Source organism: Xiphophorus maculatus, chromosome 6, assembly GCF_002775205.1.
Source record: "Xiphophorus maculatus strain JP 163 A chromosome 6, X_maculatus-5.0-male, whole genome shotgun sequence".
In the NCBI taxonomy this organism is placed as follows: Eukaryota; Metazoa; Chordata; class Actinopteri; order Cyprinodontiformes; family Poeciliidae; genus Xiphophorus; species Xiphophorus maculatus.
In genome coordinates, this window is record NC_036448.1 from 25,890,871 (window position 1) to 25,909,559 (window position 18,689).

Consider the following 18,689-nt stretch of genomic DNA (forward strand, 5'->3'; position numbering starts at 1 on the left):
GTTGGAGCTGTTAGCACGTACAGCAAGTCTTTGGTCTGAAGCTGTTGCGTTCCCATTACAAAAGCGCGCAAAACTTAGTCGGAAAAAAAATACAGTTTCGTAATTACAGGGTTTCCTTTATAAAAAACAAACCCCAATTAAAATTACACGTGAATAAATTTATTTAGTAAGAAGTCAACATAACCGCCATGATCCTCCAGCTACTTCCGGTCGCTTTCTTCGTGGTTTCCGCCGGCGGCAACATCCGCCAGTTGACGTGACTGGTTGGGGGTAAAAAGTCTACTGCAGTTTTACGAAGAAAAAAAAAGTCATCCTAGCCCCAAAACTTTGATTTTTATTAATCCAAGTTTGCATTAAGCTAATTAATATTCAAAATATCAAATTGCGCAGTTACACATTCAATGGGAATAACCGGAAATGCTGCTGTCATCTACAAGGACTCTTAAGATAAATAATTTAATTACACTTTGGGATAAAGCTGTTTTTTTTGTCTTTTACTTAATTGAGGAGGAATAGTAGATTCCACCATGAAAACTCTGCAGTCACATTGAAAATTATTCAATTAGCATTGAATAATTTTAGCTAGTTGCTACTTTCCTTATGAAATCCAATGGAAGCAGCAGGGGTGTATTTACTTTTCCAAATTCAACAAGCTTCCCAAACTTGGAGGTAATTTACAGCAACATTTAGAGACGAACTGTAGACGACAAAAAACAAACGACACATGCTGGTCGAAACACATAATGCCCTGGATTTTTATTTCATTTTGTGACATTTCAAAAGGATTTCTTTTGTTCGTGTGTGTGGTGGTTGAGTCTACAAAACAACAAACGGAAAACAAAGAGTCATGAATCAAACTGGGAAACTGGAATGGTCATTGGGATAGTGGTACAGACAAAGAAAAACTACAAGTAGCCTTGTTCAGTACCAAACTCTTCACAGAAGAGAGCACTTTTTTTTTTAGGTTTTTATTTTTTCCCAAATGAAGGCACCCGATAACATGTGGTTCATGGCCTTTCAGCCTTCAGGATAGCTTTTTTCTTTTTTAAAGTAGAGAAAACGTCTATTTTTTTCAATTCATACATGTTTGTTATTACATAGAGGCTGGAATGATAAATGTCAGTTACTGCATTTTTTTACTCCCTTATATATAGATATATATATATTTTGTTTAGAGCAACAAGTAACAAAAGAATGAAGTTTTTCCATGAGCAAATTTAAAATAAAAAAGGGGGGGTGATACAAAAATATTTATTTAAAAAACACAATGAGATGGAGGAAAAACAATGAAAAATGAGGCTGTTTAGTGAAAACCAAATGGTAAAATTATACAAAAGCAGCATCAGTCAATTAAAAAAAACAAATCATATAGTGCTTAGATACTTCAGAAGCAGCAAAGACTTCTGGGAAAGTCTTCATCCCAATTGTTTTGTTACTTGTCTCAGGAATAAAAAAATGTATGGAAGAACTTTATGGAGGAGCTGATGCCAAACAAAGACCTCGCCTACCGGCCTGCGACGCCACGGACTCAACACGACAAATGTGGTGGAACAAAAGAAACTGGTTCAATATTTAAAAAAAAAAAATGTAGATGTAGCTAAATGTAGCAAAACACCGACTACAGCTTGGGGGCACCGGTGAGAGGTACAGTGTATTTAAAATTTAGCAGAAAAAAAAAGAAAAAAATGACATGAATGGCAGGGAGAGGGAAGGTGGGGAGAAATAACTTTTTGTAAACACGGCACAATAAATAGATCCAACAGCAGGTTCTGCACCATGCATGTGATGACACATTTTTCTGTAGTACAACTTTCACTCGTTATTTTTGCACCAGTTGCAGTTTGTCGTTTTCTCTTTTAATCTTTTTTTTCTTTTTAACTTTGTATCGAGTGCAAAACATCACAAATGAAGAATTCTGTATTCAAGTAATGTTATATACAAGAACGAGGGGCGGTGGTGGGGGGTATTTTGGGGCATTTAAAGGTGGGGCGGGGGTATTTATTACAAATATGCTGTACTGTACATATAATTGCCATATTAAGAATTTACAGACGATCTCTTATTAACAAACGGGGGGAATTATCTGAGGGGAGAAGAAAAAGAAATTTGTACGAGACGAGCAATGCAATTAAGTCCCAAAACGGTTGCCGTGGAAACCCAACCTTGCCGTGCTCATTCAGCCACCACTTGCATTCACGACTAAACAAAATGATGCATAGCACCTTAAAAAAAAAACAAAAAAAAAACAAAGAGGAAATAAAAAGCTGAGGGAAGAAAACGGCGGCGGCGCCGCCAGGTGACGTTCCCCTCGCAGCCGGCGGCGGAGGCTACGTGACTTCCATGGCCACTGTGTTCTCTGACAGACTGTTCAGCGCTGGCTTGTCTTGCTCCAGATTCTCCCTGAAACGGGACAAAGGAAGGCAGAGGAGCACCGTTAGCTTTCAGGGTTTTAAGGTTCATTTGTTAAAGTGACACAAACATCAGGAAAAGTTTCAGTTAATTCCAGAATGAACTTTCTCAGCTTCTCATGCAGAATATATAAAAGTTTCATCTCAATATTTAGTTCAACAAACAGCATTAATGATTAATGTTTATGGTAGAAATACAGGCTTCAACAATTATTTTTGTTTTTACTTTGATTTGAACTGATCTAAACCGTCTTTGGGAAGTTGCTTGTCGCAGTAGAGATGCACAACAGAAACCGGCTCATTGCTTAAAACAAGACAAAATGACTCGTTTTGGGTCAAACTACAAGTTGAACCACTTGACTGATTTTTGCAGTTTCAATTAGCAAAAAAAAGTATAAATCTGTCCAAATGCATTTCTACTTCAGCTGGTGAACATGGCTTAAAAATACAATTATTTTTTTAACACCAGATTCAATTTAAAAATGTTTTGATTTTTTAAATTGGATTAGTTGCTTTTTAAAACAAAAAATACAAATGGGAGAATATATTTACAGAAAACAGCTTTAATCATCCCTTCTGTGAATTGTATGACAGTATTTAGACCAGGCTACAAAATCTTTTAATGTAACAAATTTATTCTGGTAATAACTCTTTATCCTCCCATTATTTCAACTTTATTGTCATGCGACTTAAGTTATTTATAAACCCAAGATCTTAGGTATTTTATTAGTATACGGTTTATATTGTTTTTATATATATATATATAAAATTGGGTATATTTTGTTATGCTGCAGTAACGAGTAAATCCACTGTGGGATTAATAAAGAACTAATCTGTTCTATTCCCAGAGCTAAACATGGAGAAAAAACAGTCTGTTTTTATGCTCCTCTAATCTGAAACAAATATCCAGAAAACTGCAAAACTGCAGAAACACTGAGCTCCTCTAATCAAAGCTAAAATCTAATTAAAAGTTGCCTTTAATTAGTAACAACATTCTGTCTTTTTTGGTTCTTGATTGACATTTTGCTGTTTGATTTAGACCTGTTGCAATAAGCAATAAATGAATTGCATAATGAATTAAAACAAATTCAATAATTTCCATTTGCATGATTTACTGGTTTTATTTTCCTTCTTTCTACCTAAAGCTGGACGATAAAAATCTTCTGGTTTGGTGCTTTAGCCTCAACTAACCATTTTTGGAAGAACAATTTTGTTTACAGAGACTTCATAATTCATCTTATTTGTTGCTTCTGTTGTTCAGTGTATTTTGGATATGTAAAATTTGTTACAATGTTAAGCTTATTTATCTTTGAGAATGTGCTCTTGCATTATTATTACCAATATATTACTTTAAAATGGCCTCAAAAACAACATTGCTGTCTACTGTAATAATTTATCGTCCAGTAAAATTTATTGTGACAAATCTGCTCTACTTCTAGAAATTTAAAAACATTTAAATTCAGCCTTCAGCTAAAATTGACCAAATCTGAAATAAAGAAAAGAAAATTACAAAAATGTGAAAAGAAAAAAAAAAAATAATAATCAGTGCATCTCAAGTTTGCAGATTGTAAAATAATTTAAAGAACAAAAGGTGTTTTCCTCACCTGGGCACCTTGTCCAGCGGGGAGGTGGAGGAGGCGGCCACCTTGGGTTTCTGACAGTTGGCGGTTGCCGCGTGTGCGAGCTTTAAGGCGGATGTCGACATGGTGGTGCTCAGCGTCCGCGGCGCGTGGATGCGCTTGCTGGTGGGGATCGCCAAACGGAGGCTGTTGTTTCCCAGCAGGATCTGAGTGGCGTTGGCGGGGGGGTGGGCTGTGCCGTTGTTGTTACTGGTGGCGGAGCCGAGGGCGGTGGAGCAGGGGTGGAGCAAGGCGGACGTCGGGGTGGCGCTGGGAGGAGCCGGGGCGGCGGGGGACGGGGACGCTGTGCTCGAGAGCGACAAGCCCTTGTAGACACCTGAGGTTGGGGTAAAAACGGGTGGTGGTGGGAGGGGCAGGAAGGCAACAAGGTGAGGGAGGAAGGGTTTGGAGATGGAAGTTGAAATTATCGACCGTCTTTTAGGGGAAAATGAAATAAATTCTACTTTTTAAAATGTTTTCAAAGGGGCCAGAAAACTGCAAAATACAAATGTAAAAAATTACTTTAGGAACACTTTACTGTGTTTGCGTATTTAAAAAGGGACCAATCTGGGTCTCTGTCATTTTAATGTTCATGCACAAGATTTTCTGGCTGTTGAAATCTCTCAAGTTCATGTTTTCACATCAAAAATACAAAATCTTACCAAGTATTTTGTCTAATTTCCAGTGCAAATATCTCAGTACACCTCAAATAAGAAAAACTGACTTACAAGTAACTTTTCAGCAAGAAATATGAACTTATTTTACATCAATAAATCCTTAGTATTCATGGGCAAAATGTCTAGTTATAAGTGAAATAATCTGCCAATGAAATAAGTCCTTTTTTAATCAATATTAATGCATTATTGACTGTAAATAAGCTCTTCTATCTTGCTGAAAAGTTACCAGTAAATTAGTTTGATCTTATTTCAAGTGTATTAAGATATGTGAAGTAGAAACTAGACCAAAAAATGTTGTGTTTTTGCAGTGTTATTGTTTTCCAAAAAGTCAAAATACTTTTTTTCTGTTCTGATAATCTACCAACCTGCATGTTCATTTTTTTTTTTTTTTTTTTTTTTTTTTTTTTTTAACTTTATTTTTATTGGAATTTTTAGAATATTTTCAAAAAAAATAAAAAAATCAAACACTACAAAAAGACAAACAAAAATAAAGCAGAACAAACAAAACAAATATAACATAGTGGGGGGGAGACTCTTATTACAGTATCACAAGATTCAAGGGTACCGTTCGTATCCAAAATTAGTCCTGTAACGTTGATGTGATGTTTATCCATTTTTCCCATTTGTCCTGGCATTGCTCTTCTTGTGTCCTCAGTCTATGTGTTAGAATCTCCATCTCATATAATGAGTTCACAGTCTGTATCCATTCCTTTCTGGTGGGAGGGTCAGATTGGCACCACTTCCTAGTTATTACCTTTTTGGCAGCCACCAACAGAATTTTAAATAAGTAACAGTCATTATTAAGAACAACATTCTCCAAAAGGCCAAGATATAAAACCAGCCCAGTCTTAGGTATTGTGTAGCCTAATATTTTTACAATCTCTTTGTGTATTTCGTTCCAGAACTGTGTAATTCTAGGACAAAGCCAAAAAACATGCGCATGGTTAACATCAAATTCTCCACAATTTCTCCAACACGGTTGGACAATAGATTTGAATTTGCTGGTAATTTTGGGTGTTATAAAAAATCTGATTATATTCTTCCAACAATGTTCTCTCCAAATTCTGGAAGAGGATGTCGTAGTTTGGGTCTTCCAGATACTAAGCCAGTCGTTTTCCGTTAGCAGGATATCTAATTCCCTTTCCCATTTTGTTTTAATATCCAGAGTATTTGTGCCTCTATTTTCCAATAGATGTTTATAAATTAAAGACACAGTTCTGAGTTTTTTACCCTTATAGGTCTCGACCAGCATTTTGACAATCCCATTTTCATTTTGGTCTACTCTGTGTTTTATCTCTTTGTTATAAAAATCCCTTAATTGTAAATATCTAAAATGATCTTGAGTACTCAGAGCAAATTCTTGTTGTAGTTCCTGGAAACTTTTGAAATGCCCATCTTTAAGGACTACACATAGAGCTGTTAAACCTCTTTCTAGCCATTGTTTAAATCTTAGGTCTTGAGTAAAATATTTATTATAGGCTGGCCATTGGATCAAACATAATTGTTCCTCTAGTTTGTATTTTCGAATTATATATAACCATTTACCCAGTGAGAAACTAGTAATAGCATTAACTTTCTCAAGTGTATTCTTGGTGGTCTCTATATCTCCAATGATACTCCGCAATTCTCTTCCATGGACTTTTTGTTCAATATTTTTCCATTTCGCTTCATAATTTATGTCACTTATATTTATTATGGGAGTTATTTGAGCAGCATGGTAATATTCTCTAAAGTCTGGTAATGCCATACCTCCCTTCTCTTTTGGTAATTGTAAAGTTTCAAATCTTATTCTGGGTTTTTTGGCGTTCCATATGAATCCAGATATAATCCGGTTCCATGTTTTAAACTGTCTGTCTGGGATTTCTATAGGTAGTGCCAGGAAAAGATATAGCAACCTTGGTAATACGTTCGTTTTTATGGTTTCAATTCTAGAGCTGAAATCTAGTGTTAAGACGTCCCACCTTCTGATGTCCCTCTTAATTTCTTGGTCCACTTTAATAAAATTTGCTTTATATAGGTCATCCATATTTTTTGTTAGCTGTATTCCTAGATATGTCATTATAGTAGCATTCCAATTTAATTTATATTGTCTACGAATCGTTTCTGATGGTGTGTAGCCGAATGTTAAAACCTGTGTCTTTTTCAAATTTAATTTATATCCTGAGTAGAAGCCAAATATCTCCAACTGTTTGATTAGACAGGGCAGGGAATTTTCAGGGTTTGATAGATAACAAATTACGTCATCCGCGAACAAACCTATTGTGTGAAATTCATTATGTATATCAATGCCTTTGAGATCATTATGTTGTCTTAGGTGTTGTGCCAGTGGTTCAATATAAATTGCAAACAGTGTTGGTGATAAACAGCACCCCTGACGTGTAGAACGTTCCAGTTTTATATTATCAGTTAGGTTTCCGTTAATCTTGATTCTGGCCACTGGTGATTTATATAAGGTCCTCACACACTGTACGGCCTTTTCATTAAAACCAAATTTTCCAAGTGCTTTATATAAGAAGTTCCAGCTTACGCTGTCGAAAGCTTTCTCTGCATCGAGACTGATTAAAATAGCTCTTATTTTTTTACTTTGAATATGGTCTATAATGTGAAGTGCCCTCCTGATATTATCCCGTGTTTGGCGACCTTTAATGAATCCTGTTTGGTCCTCATCAATGATATCTCCAATGAATTGTTCAAATCGTTTTGCTAATATTGAGGTATAAATTTTATAATCCATGTTTAGAATAGATATTGGTCTATAATCAGAGCATGTCTCACTCACCTTTTTTTTTGGAATAACTGTTATAATTGCTTCTCTCCAAGATGGAGGAAGCACTGCATGTTCCAGAGTATAGTTAAATGATTTTTCTAGTAATGGTAGGAGATCTTCACTAAAGGATTTGTACCACTCGGATGGCAATCCATCACTACCTGGTGTTTTACCGTTTTTTAACCTATTAATTGCTTTTTGTATTTCTATTCTTGTTATGGGAGAAGTGAGAAGTTTATTCTGGGTTTCTCCAATTGAGGGCAAGTCCAGTAAATCCAGGAAGGTTTCTATCTGTCCATCGTCAGCGGACAGAGGTTGACTGTATAATCTTTGATAGTACGTCCTAAACATGTCCTCAATAATTACAGGGTCGTGTGTCATTTGATTTGTTTCACCATCTTTTAATTTATAGATATTCCTATCCGACTGCTGCTTTTTCAGTTTCTTTGCCAGCAGTTTTTTTCCTTTAGGCCCGACTTCATGGTATGATTGTCTAATAAATTTTGATTTCTTTTCAATTTCATATGTAAGCATTTTATCAATGTTGTTTCTTACATCTTTTATTTTAATAAGCAGATTGGGATTTTGGGTTGATTTATGTTGTTTTTCTAGATCTATTAATTTAACTCTTTCTTTTTCATAGGCTTCCATTCTGGATTTTTTAAGAGCCACAGTTTTTGAAATCAGTTTTCCTCTTAATACTGCCTTAAGTGCGTCCCACAGTATTACCGGGTTAACCTGACCATCGTCATTCTCCTCTATGTAGGTTTTGATATCATTAGAAATTTCAGTTTTGAATGTTTTGTGGTTCAGCAAGCCTACATTTAATCGCCAAGTTGTTTTGCGTTTACTGGAAAGTAAGTTAAGTTTTAATGTTAGGGAAGAATGATCAGATATACTTGTTTCTTCTATTTTACATTCCTTTACTTTATATATGTCAGATTTATTCATGAAAAGGTAGTCAATTCTGGAATAACTTTTATTGGGCGCAGAATAGTGGGTATAATCCTTTGTTTTAGGGTTTAATTCCCTCCAGACATCAACAAACCCAAATTCTTCAAGTGCCAGTTTAAATTTTTTTGTAGTTAAATTTTGTTGTTTTTTATCATTTGTTGTATCAAGCTTCGTGTTCAATATCATATTGAAATCTCCTCCCAAGATCAGCATTCCCTCTGTTTCCATAATTATTTTATTGAGGAGATTATTAAGAAATTGAATATTGGTGTTTGGGGGGTTGTAGACATTGACCAGTGTTACCTTTACGTTTTCAAGAGTCCCCTTCACTATCACATATCTCCCTTCTTTATCTGATAGATCATGGCTGCAGTCAAATTTTACTGAGTCATGAATTAAAATTGAAACTCCTCTTTTGTTTCCAAGTCTGAATGAGCTATAAAATGTATTTGAGTAGCCAAAGCCCCTCAGTTTTTCATGTTCTGATTTAGACAGGTGTGTTTCCTGTAAATAAATTACCTGCGCATTCTCTTTTCGCATTTTAGTTAAAATTTTTTTGCGTTTTATAGGATTGTTCATACCGTTCACATTCAACGAAACAATCTTGATACTATCAACCATTATTTAGTTTAGAAAGGTCACCCTTTGATATCAGAAAAAGAACCCCCAACAAATAACTAAACGAGCTATTAAAACATAGATGAACAAATAGAACAGAAACTTCCAAAGGTAGAGATGTGTAAGGACATCCCTCCAGGTCCCTGCTGGTGGGAGGAAGGCAAAACACCACCCTAAGGTGGGGGCCCTCTCTAGTAGTAGCCTGAGGTCTACTTATACTAGATAAGTCCAACATTTGGTAAACTCTGCAACATTTACTCCATTCGGTATTTGGTTAAATATCTAACAAAGACCTATAACAGATAACTTTGGTAACAGAAGCTCTTATAATAATGCGAACCTATGGTTCAATGTTCAGTCACTGGTCTTCACGTCTGAACTCGGTAAGCTTCTCCCTCGCGCGTTGACCTGCATCGGTGTTGATAATCCGTTTCCATGGCAACAGTGAGTCGAGCCTCTCCTTGGCCAATCTTATCTTGTTTTCTTTTGGAACCCAGGTCAAGCCGAAGCCTCTCTTGATCATATCCGATGCCGTTTCGTCCGCGTTCTCATAGGTCCGCACTCCAGAGTCCCAGAAGATTCTCATCTTTGTGTACGGCGTCTGGAATCTGATACCTTTCTGTTTCAAAGCTGCCTTTAATGGGCCGTACGCTTTGCGTCTTTCTATGACATCCGAAGCATAATCGTTATCAAAATAAAGACGTTTGCCTTCCATCTCCATTTTCTGCTCCCACGCTTTCTTTAGAATAATTTCTTTAGTATTGAATTGCAAGAAATTCACAATTATAGATCTCGGGGCTTTGTTAGGAGGCGGTCTGGGTACCAAAGCTCGGTGTGCCCGCTGTATCTGGAGTTCACTTCCATCTGGTAACTTCAGCTGTTTATTTAGCAAATCGGTGACAAACTCTGAGACCGATCTACCTTCTTTGCCTTCCGGAACTCCATAGATACGAAGATTATTTCTCCGGCTTCGACTCTCCAGATCCACAAGTTTGTCGTTCATAGCTTTGTTCCTTTCTAATGTCTCAAGCAGCTCATTTTTCATTTCGAAGCACGCAGCTTCCAGGTCAGCCACTCGGGTCTGTATCTCGGTGATACTGCCCTTCTGGTTCTGCAGCTCGCACATCATTTCCTCCCTGAATCTGCTGAGATCTTCCTTCATTGTGGCTTTTACATCTTCTTTGAGTTTTTCTATGTCGTGCTTCATTTCGTTTTTAAACTCTTTTAGTTCTTTTGAAAGCGTCTTGATACCCTCCAGCAACGCGTATTGCTGTGAGTCAAGGCTAGCCTTCCTCGTGGTAGCATTAGCTTCATCTCCACTAGCATCTCCCGACTGTTCGTCATTTTCTTGTGTTTTAGTCGTTTTCTTTTCGGTCTTGTTAGTTTTCGGCATTTTCCCCCTTTAAGTGATTTAGCCTGTCGTTTTGATAATTATCTGAATTAAGCGAGGGGGAAAAGTTTAATTACCGTCACGGAGGAGCCTGTTTTTATGCGGCCATCTTGTTGCAGCGTTGACCCGGAAGTCCCTGCATGTTCATTTTTATTTGAACTTTATACATGCGATCTCATTTACAAGAGACTGGTTTTGCTTAAAAAAAAAAAAAAAAAAAAGGGGGGGCGGGGGGGCTGAGATGATTAATCAATAATTGAAATAATAGCCAACTAACTTAGTAATCAATTAATCGTTAACTGTAGTAACTGCCAGTTGAAAGACCACCAGTCGGAGCAGTATTTACGCCAAATTGTACAAGAATACATGTTGCAATTTTTTTTTATTTGTCTGCACGTTTGTTCAACCCAGAACTCCTCAAGTGGAAGTTTTAGCTTCACTTAATTCAATTTCTGTCAAGAAAATCTCTTATTAAGCACATTCTGCAAACCAATTATTAATCAAGTAATCAACAGATCAGAACTAAACTGTAGTGACGTTCAGTTAAGCAGATAGGACTGAGCTTTTTAAAACTTTACAATAGATCATCAGTACTTCACTGAAGGAGTGCTAAATTAGTTAGTAAAACATTGATTCTTATTTTAAAAAGAATTTATTATTTATTTGCATCTTTTAATGCATTTCTAATATAGTTTGAAAAAGGCTTAAATAAAAAATGTGCAGATTAATCAATAACTAAAATAATCATTACAATACAAGTAGTTATGAAACTTTACTAAACTTTACTAAATTAAATAAGTTATTACAATATGTTTGCTAAAAATGAGCAGAATGAGACGTTTTTACTGTCTGCTCACAAAAATAAAAACTGAAATTTGTCATTTGAGCAGTTGACTAGAAAACCCAGAAAATCACTGATTTGTTAAGCGTGGTGAGGATTTTAAAAGAGAAAACTTACTTATGTCACCATCTATAAAATATTTTTTTGTAGTTAAAGCCCAGATTTAAGCAAGCAATAAAGGTTGCTTCTTGCTTCTCATCAGAATCCCAAATAAAGGAAGGCTTGGGGTTTCATAAATTTTAGTTTTCTGCTTTTATTTGATCTTTGGGGAAATTTTAGGCGTTTCATCCAGCGACACTCTAGGGTGGAGCGTTTGTGTCGTCGGCTGTACCTGAGGAGAGGACGCCATTGACTCCGCCTCCCAGGACCAGCTCGTCCTTGGTTTTCAGAGCCAGCAGTTGTTCGGCGGAGACGAGGGCCGAGGCGGCGAAGTGAGCGCTGACCTCGTCCAGCGTGTTCGCCAGACTCTGTGTGAGGAAGAGAAGGAGAGTTTAGGAGAAACCCAGCGACTGAGCGCATGGCGGCCGCATGGCGGTGGCCTACCGACCTGTGTGCTGTTGGCAGTGCTGTTGGCTTGGTGCTGCTGCTGGATCTGCTCCAGCTGCTGCTTGTGCATCAGAGACAGCTGCTCCTGATGCTGCTGGTACTGTTCTGCTGTGAACGCTGAGACAGAGGAGAAAGTTAGCCATCTGGGAAAAACACACGTCTTTATACCACACTGAGATAAAATACTGCTGTACACCAATCCGGGTTACTTTGAGAAAAAAAAAGCTTCATGAAACATCGACTGCTGATTCTGGTTGTACGAAAGTAAAAAATCAAAGATGAATAGGAGGATTAACATGTTCACAACTTCATTTAGATATTTGACATGAAATGATTAATCGGATTACTTGTGTTAGTTATTAATTCAGCAGCTGAAGGTACAACTGCTAGAAATAAGAGTAAAAAGAGACTCAACTTTTTTTTATACTCGTTTAAAACTAAAACGATTAATCATGATTTATCAACTGTTGAATTAATCTGCAACAAAAATAATTGACTAATCATTAATGGAGTTTACAGACTCAGAAAAAGACGATTTGCTGAAAAAACAGAAATTAAGCCAAAACTGCAACAAAAAATATACATTTAAACTTGACTTTTATCCACAGTCAGTTTGGAGAAAAACAAACTAACAGCAACTCGGCAAACGCCTCAGTGTAAAAACATTGCAGAAATCACAAAAGGAAGAAACAAGTAGATTGTGAACTGGATTTGCCATTGGTTAGTTTAGATTTTGAAACATTAATCATCTCAAAACTTTTTGCTTCAGTCTGATTTTAATACTTTCCAACAGACAGAAAATGAAAAAGAAAGATCTATCCTCTGGTAATACGGTGGGAAAACAACCGTCCAACCTTTTCATTTAACTTGGGAAATGTGTCAAATATTTGCAGTGGATCCCAGTTTTAGTCCCTTTAAAAACATCTGTAACTGCCTATTTTTACAGGTCAAACACCAAACATGTCTTAGTGATATTACATACATACGCATGTATGCAATACGTACATACATACGTGTATGTATTATTACATACACATTTACATATGTATGTATGTATATATATATATATGTATGTATTTAATATGTACATACACACTTTTCATTGTTTGGGAATGAAAAGCTGTGAAACCAAACTGGTTCTCAAAACAACCAGCTAAACATCAGGTGAGAACTTTAATGTGTTTGGATCAAATCTGCATCATTTCATTTATCTCTTAGCGTTTCTAAGCAATCAGTTGGATTTCCCAGTGTGAGCAAACAGAACCAGAGTCGACTTGCGGGTGAAACCAGAACCTGTTCAGATGTAACAGCACATCTGGTGTAAAGCTAATCTTCAGAAGCAGGAATTCAATCACATCCAAGTCAGGAAAAAAAACATTAAAATCCTGCTGCTAGTAAAACATCAGCATTTTCCGCCTGACTCTTGGTTTTTGCCTCGAGTCTTTTGTTTTTTCACTTTTTATTGATTTCAAAGTCTTGTTTCTCATGTTATGGAATAAAGCGGCTTCATGCTTCTCTGAAATATTGATTTCCTCTGTCCCCTGCTGACCCATAAGTTTTCTATTCCACAGCATCTGAGACTACTAGTCCCTCTATTCTCCTAGCCAAACATCTGATGACATCTCCAGCATATCAAATTCCTCCAATCTAAAGTTTCTCCAGTTAACTCTGCACCGCTGTAGCGCAGCCTTCAGCAGAAGAAATCTGTTAATTTGACTCATGCCTGGGCATTTTCATTACCCAGGCATTACAGCTTCACACAGTTTGTGAAGCTGTGTTTGTGCAGCTTCACAAACATAATCAATAACTAAAAGCATGTAAAAACAATGTTTGCACCACCATCAGACCAGCTGCACCTGAATGTCTTCAGAGTGCAGCGTTTAGTCTGTGAGTCAACACAGCAACAGATCCAGAGTGCGTCATGAATTTATTCATCACATCCAGGTTTAATTGACACCTCTGGGATTGGGAGGGGAGCTCAAACTTAAAAACAAGAACCAATCCTTCACAAAGCAAATGGCAGGAGTCGAAGCCATTTGGTTCTGTAAACAAATGTACAATTAAAGCAGATGCAGTAACATTGTTAAAATAACTGATATTGTTATATGACTGACACTGGAAGAATGAATTATTCAGATACTCGAGACAAAATCAATACAACCCGACTCATTTGTCCTTGCACAAATAGTCACACTTCTTCAACAACAGCTTTTCACAGCTGATTAAACCAAAGAGCTGCTCCAAGTTTAAAAATAACATGGAAAAAATCTCCAGAAAAAAATTGTGAGTAACACTTTTTGGACAAGTAGGAAAAGAAAAAAGTTATTTTGGGATAAGTGGGGTTCCCCAAGGTTCATTCCTGGAGCCACTACATGTTTCCACTAGCTTCCACTAGTGAACCTTCAGAGCCGCACAAAGACAGTTACAAAGTCGGCCTTCTATCAGATGAAAGACATTTCCAGGATAAAAGGACTAATGCCCCAACAAGAGAAACTCATCCATGGTTTATTTTTAGTCACATTTATTACTGCAACAGTGTCTTCACAGGTCTGCCTACACTGCAGCTAACTAATGCTAGTTAGCATAGCCACTGATGATGGCAGATAAACAGTTTTCCTGTAACAGCTAGTTGATTCTCTACAATCTAGCAGTGAGTACATGAGGTTGATTGATAGCGCTAAGACGCTTCCCCTGGCTCTGATTGGTTGATTTTGGTCGGAGTGATGCATTTCTTCAGACAGCAACAGCAGCTCAGGTGTTTTTCACAGATTTGTCTGTGAATAATCTGTGCATTGATTTATCGGCACCAATTTCCTCAACTTTGGGAAATTGGTCATTGGCTGATACTTCCACGTCAAGCAGATCTTATCCACCGATCTCATCTACCTCAGCTCTGGGCCTCTGTGGTGGTGCAGGGGGTTAGCACGCCCCACGTTTGGAGGCCTTAGTCCTCGACGCGGACGTCGCGGGTTCGACTCCCGGTCCCGGCGACCTTTGCTGCATGTTTTTCCCTCTCTCCCTGCCCTCTTTCATGTCTACTGTCAGAAAGAATATGAGCCACTAGCGCCGCAAAAACTCTTCGGAGAAAAAAATGGAAGAAAAAAAAAAAAAAAAATCAGCTTCTGCCCTCTGTTCTGCAGTGAGAGTTTTGTCTGACAGACCTGACCTGACCCACCAGGTCATGTTTGCACTTAATAATCACACCACTGTTACCAACTCAGCAACTTTCTTGGCAACATTTCAAACAAAATTGGTATTAGCAAAAATCAGAATCGGCAGAGCAGGCAGTTTAAAGATTGGAAAACTGCCATCAGTGCAACTCTATAATCCGTCATGACATGGTGAGAGTTTCAACAAATATGTTAAAAATTTTTTTTTAATAAAAGTTACACACTGCAGCTTTAAAGAACCCTCTGAGGCTACTTACCAGCAACGGGTGTGGGAGGAGGGACCACCCTGGCCGGGCGCTGCGATCCGAACGGTCGTCGGCCAGCTGAGGCGGCGAGCGGGCGCTTCACGCCTCGACTGATCCTCCTGAACAGCGGCTGGGCGTTGTCCAGCTCGTGTAGTGGTAGTGTCCGAGGTCTGAAGTGCCTCCAGCGGCACGACTTTATATTAGACAGTATCTGGCTGAGGTCTGAGGAGGGGGGCGGCGCCGAGGGGGGGGAACTTCTGTCTGAGGTATTCGTTTCTGAGGTACCGGCGAGCGCGTCGGGAGCCGGCGAGCGTGAAGTCGCAGAGGGAGGCGGAGAGGCGGGCGGCGGCAGGTCGGGCGTCTCCGGGTCCAGTTGGTGGAACGAGTCGTCGTGGTCCGTATGCGCCCGGTCCAGCAACACCCTGCAGGCCCACAAGAACCAGTCAGGAAAAACTTCTTTTAATTAAATCAATGTCAACAGTTCATGTAACTAAAAAATAAAATAAAATAAGGAATCAGAATAATGTCTGCCCTCTATTCACATAAAAATAAAATTAGCTTCTCAGCTCAGAAAACTATTACAGACCAGCGCCGGTAGGAAAGTTTGGACCAATATCAATGTTGCTGTTATGGCAGAAAACTGACATTTTATATATTTCACTTTGATAAATTTGGAAAAAAGAAAAACCTCCAGAAACAAGACAAGATAAAAATAAATATCGGTTGTTCGTGTCGGCTCAGTTTTATTTATCGAACCGATACCGATGTTAGTGCCGATATAACGTGCTTCCCTATTGGACATATTTCAAATACTCAAACAAAATAAACAAATTCAACACCACATCGCTTTATGACGATGATTTTCAAGTTAATTTTAAATCCAGAAAGATTAAGATTGTTAAAGAAAAACATTTAATTTAAATGCATCTTTCTGAAGCAATGTTTTCTTATTAATTTCAGTTCTTTGTAAGTTATATTTGCTTTCTCTTTTTCCAAATCTGATGGGTAAAAATAATTGTCTTAATAATCTTAAGATGTTTAACTCTATCAAACCATGACATTTCAAGAAGTTTAACTGTGTAAATATTGGGTTTTTGTCATTTCTGTATCCACTTACAGTAATAAACGGCTTTCTTCTGAAAAAAAATCAAAATGCAATCTATATACGTTTTACAGATATTAACCCAAACTTCCACACAGAATGTAAAATATGGAACAATCATTGAGTTATACAAGTTATAGTTTAACTACATAAGATTTCCATGACATTTCTTTTTCTGTATCTCCACTCTAACGTGATTGTGTTTCAGAAAAAATGTCGGCGTGAAGCAGAACCGACCTGCCGCCTCGTCCCACGCGCCGCCGCGCCATGCCCAGGCAGCGGCGTGGAACCGTCAGCGTAGTGAGGCTGTAGCGGAAGCGCGCTTCAGCCAAGCCGCCGTCCCACGCGCCGCTCCACGGCCAGCTGCCCACCAAGTCCGGACGGGCCTGGACACACAGAACAGAAGCGGTCAGCCTGACCCGACCCTGAAGGGAACCACGTCTGCGGCCGATAAAAACTTCGACTGCAGGCTAACAACCAATAATGCATCGTTTAACAGTTTTTCACACAGTAAAATTCAAGCACATTTCAAGAGTTTTCAAGGTAAGTTTTCTGACTTTTCCAGCACCTCACCCTGGAGATGAAAACACAACAAAAGAACTAAAAAAAAATAGATTATTTAAATTCACAATCACATTCCTGAAAGTCATTTCAGGATATGAAGTCAATTTTTTTATGTATTTTTGTCTAAAACATCGCTTGGCAAAAAATGACTTAAGCCATCATGTTAGGAAAATGATGAAATATTATTTATTACTGTTAATAGTTTTTGTGTTGCTATTCTACACTCTACAGGAGGCACAGGGTAAGCTTAATATACGGCAAAATTTTATTTTGAAATGTTCCGAAATAGCTTTTTCCCACTTGCCATCAGACTGCTGAACTCTTAACTGGACTGCACTCAAAATCTGGTCTCCACTTCATACCTTGCACATGTACAGAGCTAAATAACTTCCATTTTACTGTCAGTCCTGCACTTTATATTTTATATTCATATTTTATACTGTATTTTATTTTATTCTGGAGTAACCTCACAACATTGGAACCTCAAACATTGTCCTGAGCCGTATGCAACGAAACTTCGTTCTGTATACACCCTGTGCATGCAAAATGACAATAAAGTCAGTCTAAGTCTAACACCTTATACACCTTATTAGTAAAAGGAACAAAATAAAATCCTGAAATTTCACTAATTTTTTTTACGTTTAACAGATGATCAATTAGTCATTGAGAAATTAGATATAATAAATACTCATTACTTTGAAACAATCCAAATAAACTTTTCTGCTTGAATTATACAGAGAAAGTCACAAAACAGAATCTATAAAATTTGTTCTCTCTCTGTTTTCTGGTGTTTTGCAAATAAAAATAACTTAAAGTATACAAGTAATTTTAGTCTGAATTAACTTTAGGTAGGAGAAATAAATGTGTTTCTGCCTTTATTACAAAAATATCTGGTTTCAACTCAACATTTTCCAAATTTTGTGCTTTAATCAAAAGTTCAATTGCACTTTATTACCAATCTGTGCAGTTTGAATATCAAGCACTTTCCAAACCTTGAAAGCACCTCATTGAAATTCAATTCCAGGATTTCCAACACCTGTTTTAAACGCGGTTTGTTCAAAGCTTGAGTTAAAAGTTTGAGGCTTACGGCGTAGTACTGGCAGCCGGCTCTCCTGCGAAACGCGTACGCTCCATCAGGGTCGTTCTCCTCCTCCGCTTCCGAAGAGCCTGAGTGGAGCTGTGGGCAGAAGAGGTCAAAGGTCAGGGTTCCAGTCAAGTTCAAGGATAACAAGTGCATTCACCATGAAGTTGTCACTCTCAGAAGTGCAGAGATTTAAACTGAAACTGCACCAGAGAGAAGATGGGAATGATTTCTGACAGTTTGTTTTTGTGTTTAAACTAAACCCAATAATGTGGAGGTTCATCTTTCCTTCATTAATACGAAAATAAAAAAAGATCAAAAGCGAGATTCAGGGCTTCTGCTCATTTTTATTAAATGTTGCCTGACAGCAAAAGAACTACGAGAAAAAACTACATAGATGAATGAATTTTAGCATTTTTAAGAATGTGTCAACATCCTGACAGTTCTTTTTTCCAAATTTGGAAACGGAGATATTTTCTCACACTTTAGTTTATAGAGCAAATATCTTAGTACATGTGAAATAAGACAAAACTAACTTTTCATCAAGTAATGGGAGCTTGTTTCAAGTACAAAATTTTACATTGATGAAAAAGTACTAGTTCAATTGGCAGATTATTTCACTTGTAATTTTTTATCAATATTACTTTTTTTAAAAATTTTACTTAAAACATGCTCCCAATACTTGCTGAAAAGTTACTTTTAAGTTA

The 18,689-nt window shown here is 37.5% G+C and overlaps 1 protein-coding gene across 2 annotated transcripts in view; it reads right to left on the minus strand.

The window, feature by feature from the left end:
- Nucleotides 1–728: 728 nt before the first annotated feature.
- Nucleotides 729–18,689, minus strand: part of LOC102236478 (enhancer of polycomb homolog 1-like) — a 43,762-nt gene continuing 25,801 nt past the window's right edge. For both annotated transcript variants that reach the window (XM_023335155.1, XM_023335154.1), the window contains 7 exons: nucleotides 17,989–18,078; nucleotides 16,575–16,723; nucleotides 15,248–15,657; nucleotides 11,822–11,937; nucleotides 11,606–11,741; nucleotides 4,013–4,364; nucleotides 729–2,400 (listed from right to left, as the gene is read on the minus strand). In XM_023335155.1, coding sequence (XP_023190923.1) covers nucleotides 2,328–2,400; nucleotides 4,013–4,364; nucleotides 11,606–11,741; nucleotides 11,822–11,937; nucleotides 15,248–15,657; nucleotides 16,575–16,723; nucleotides 17,989–18,078 — 1,326 coding nt within the window. In that variant the 3' untranslated portion in view covers nucleotides 729–2,327. The remainder of the gene's footprint in view (nucleotides 2,401–4,012; nucleotides 4,365–11,605; nucleotides 11,742–11,821; nucleotides 11,938–15,247; nucleotides 15,658–16,574; nucleotides 16,724–17,988; nucleotides 18,079–18,689) is intronic.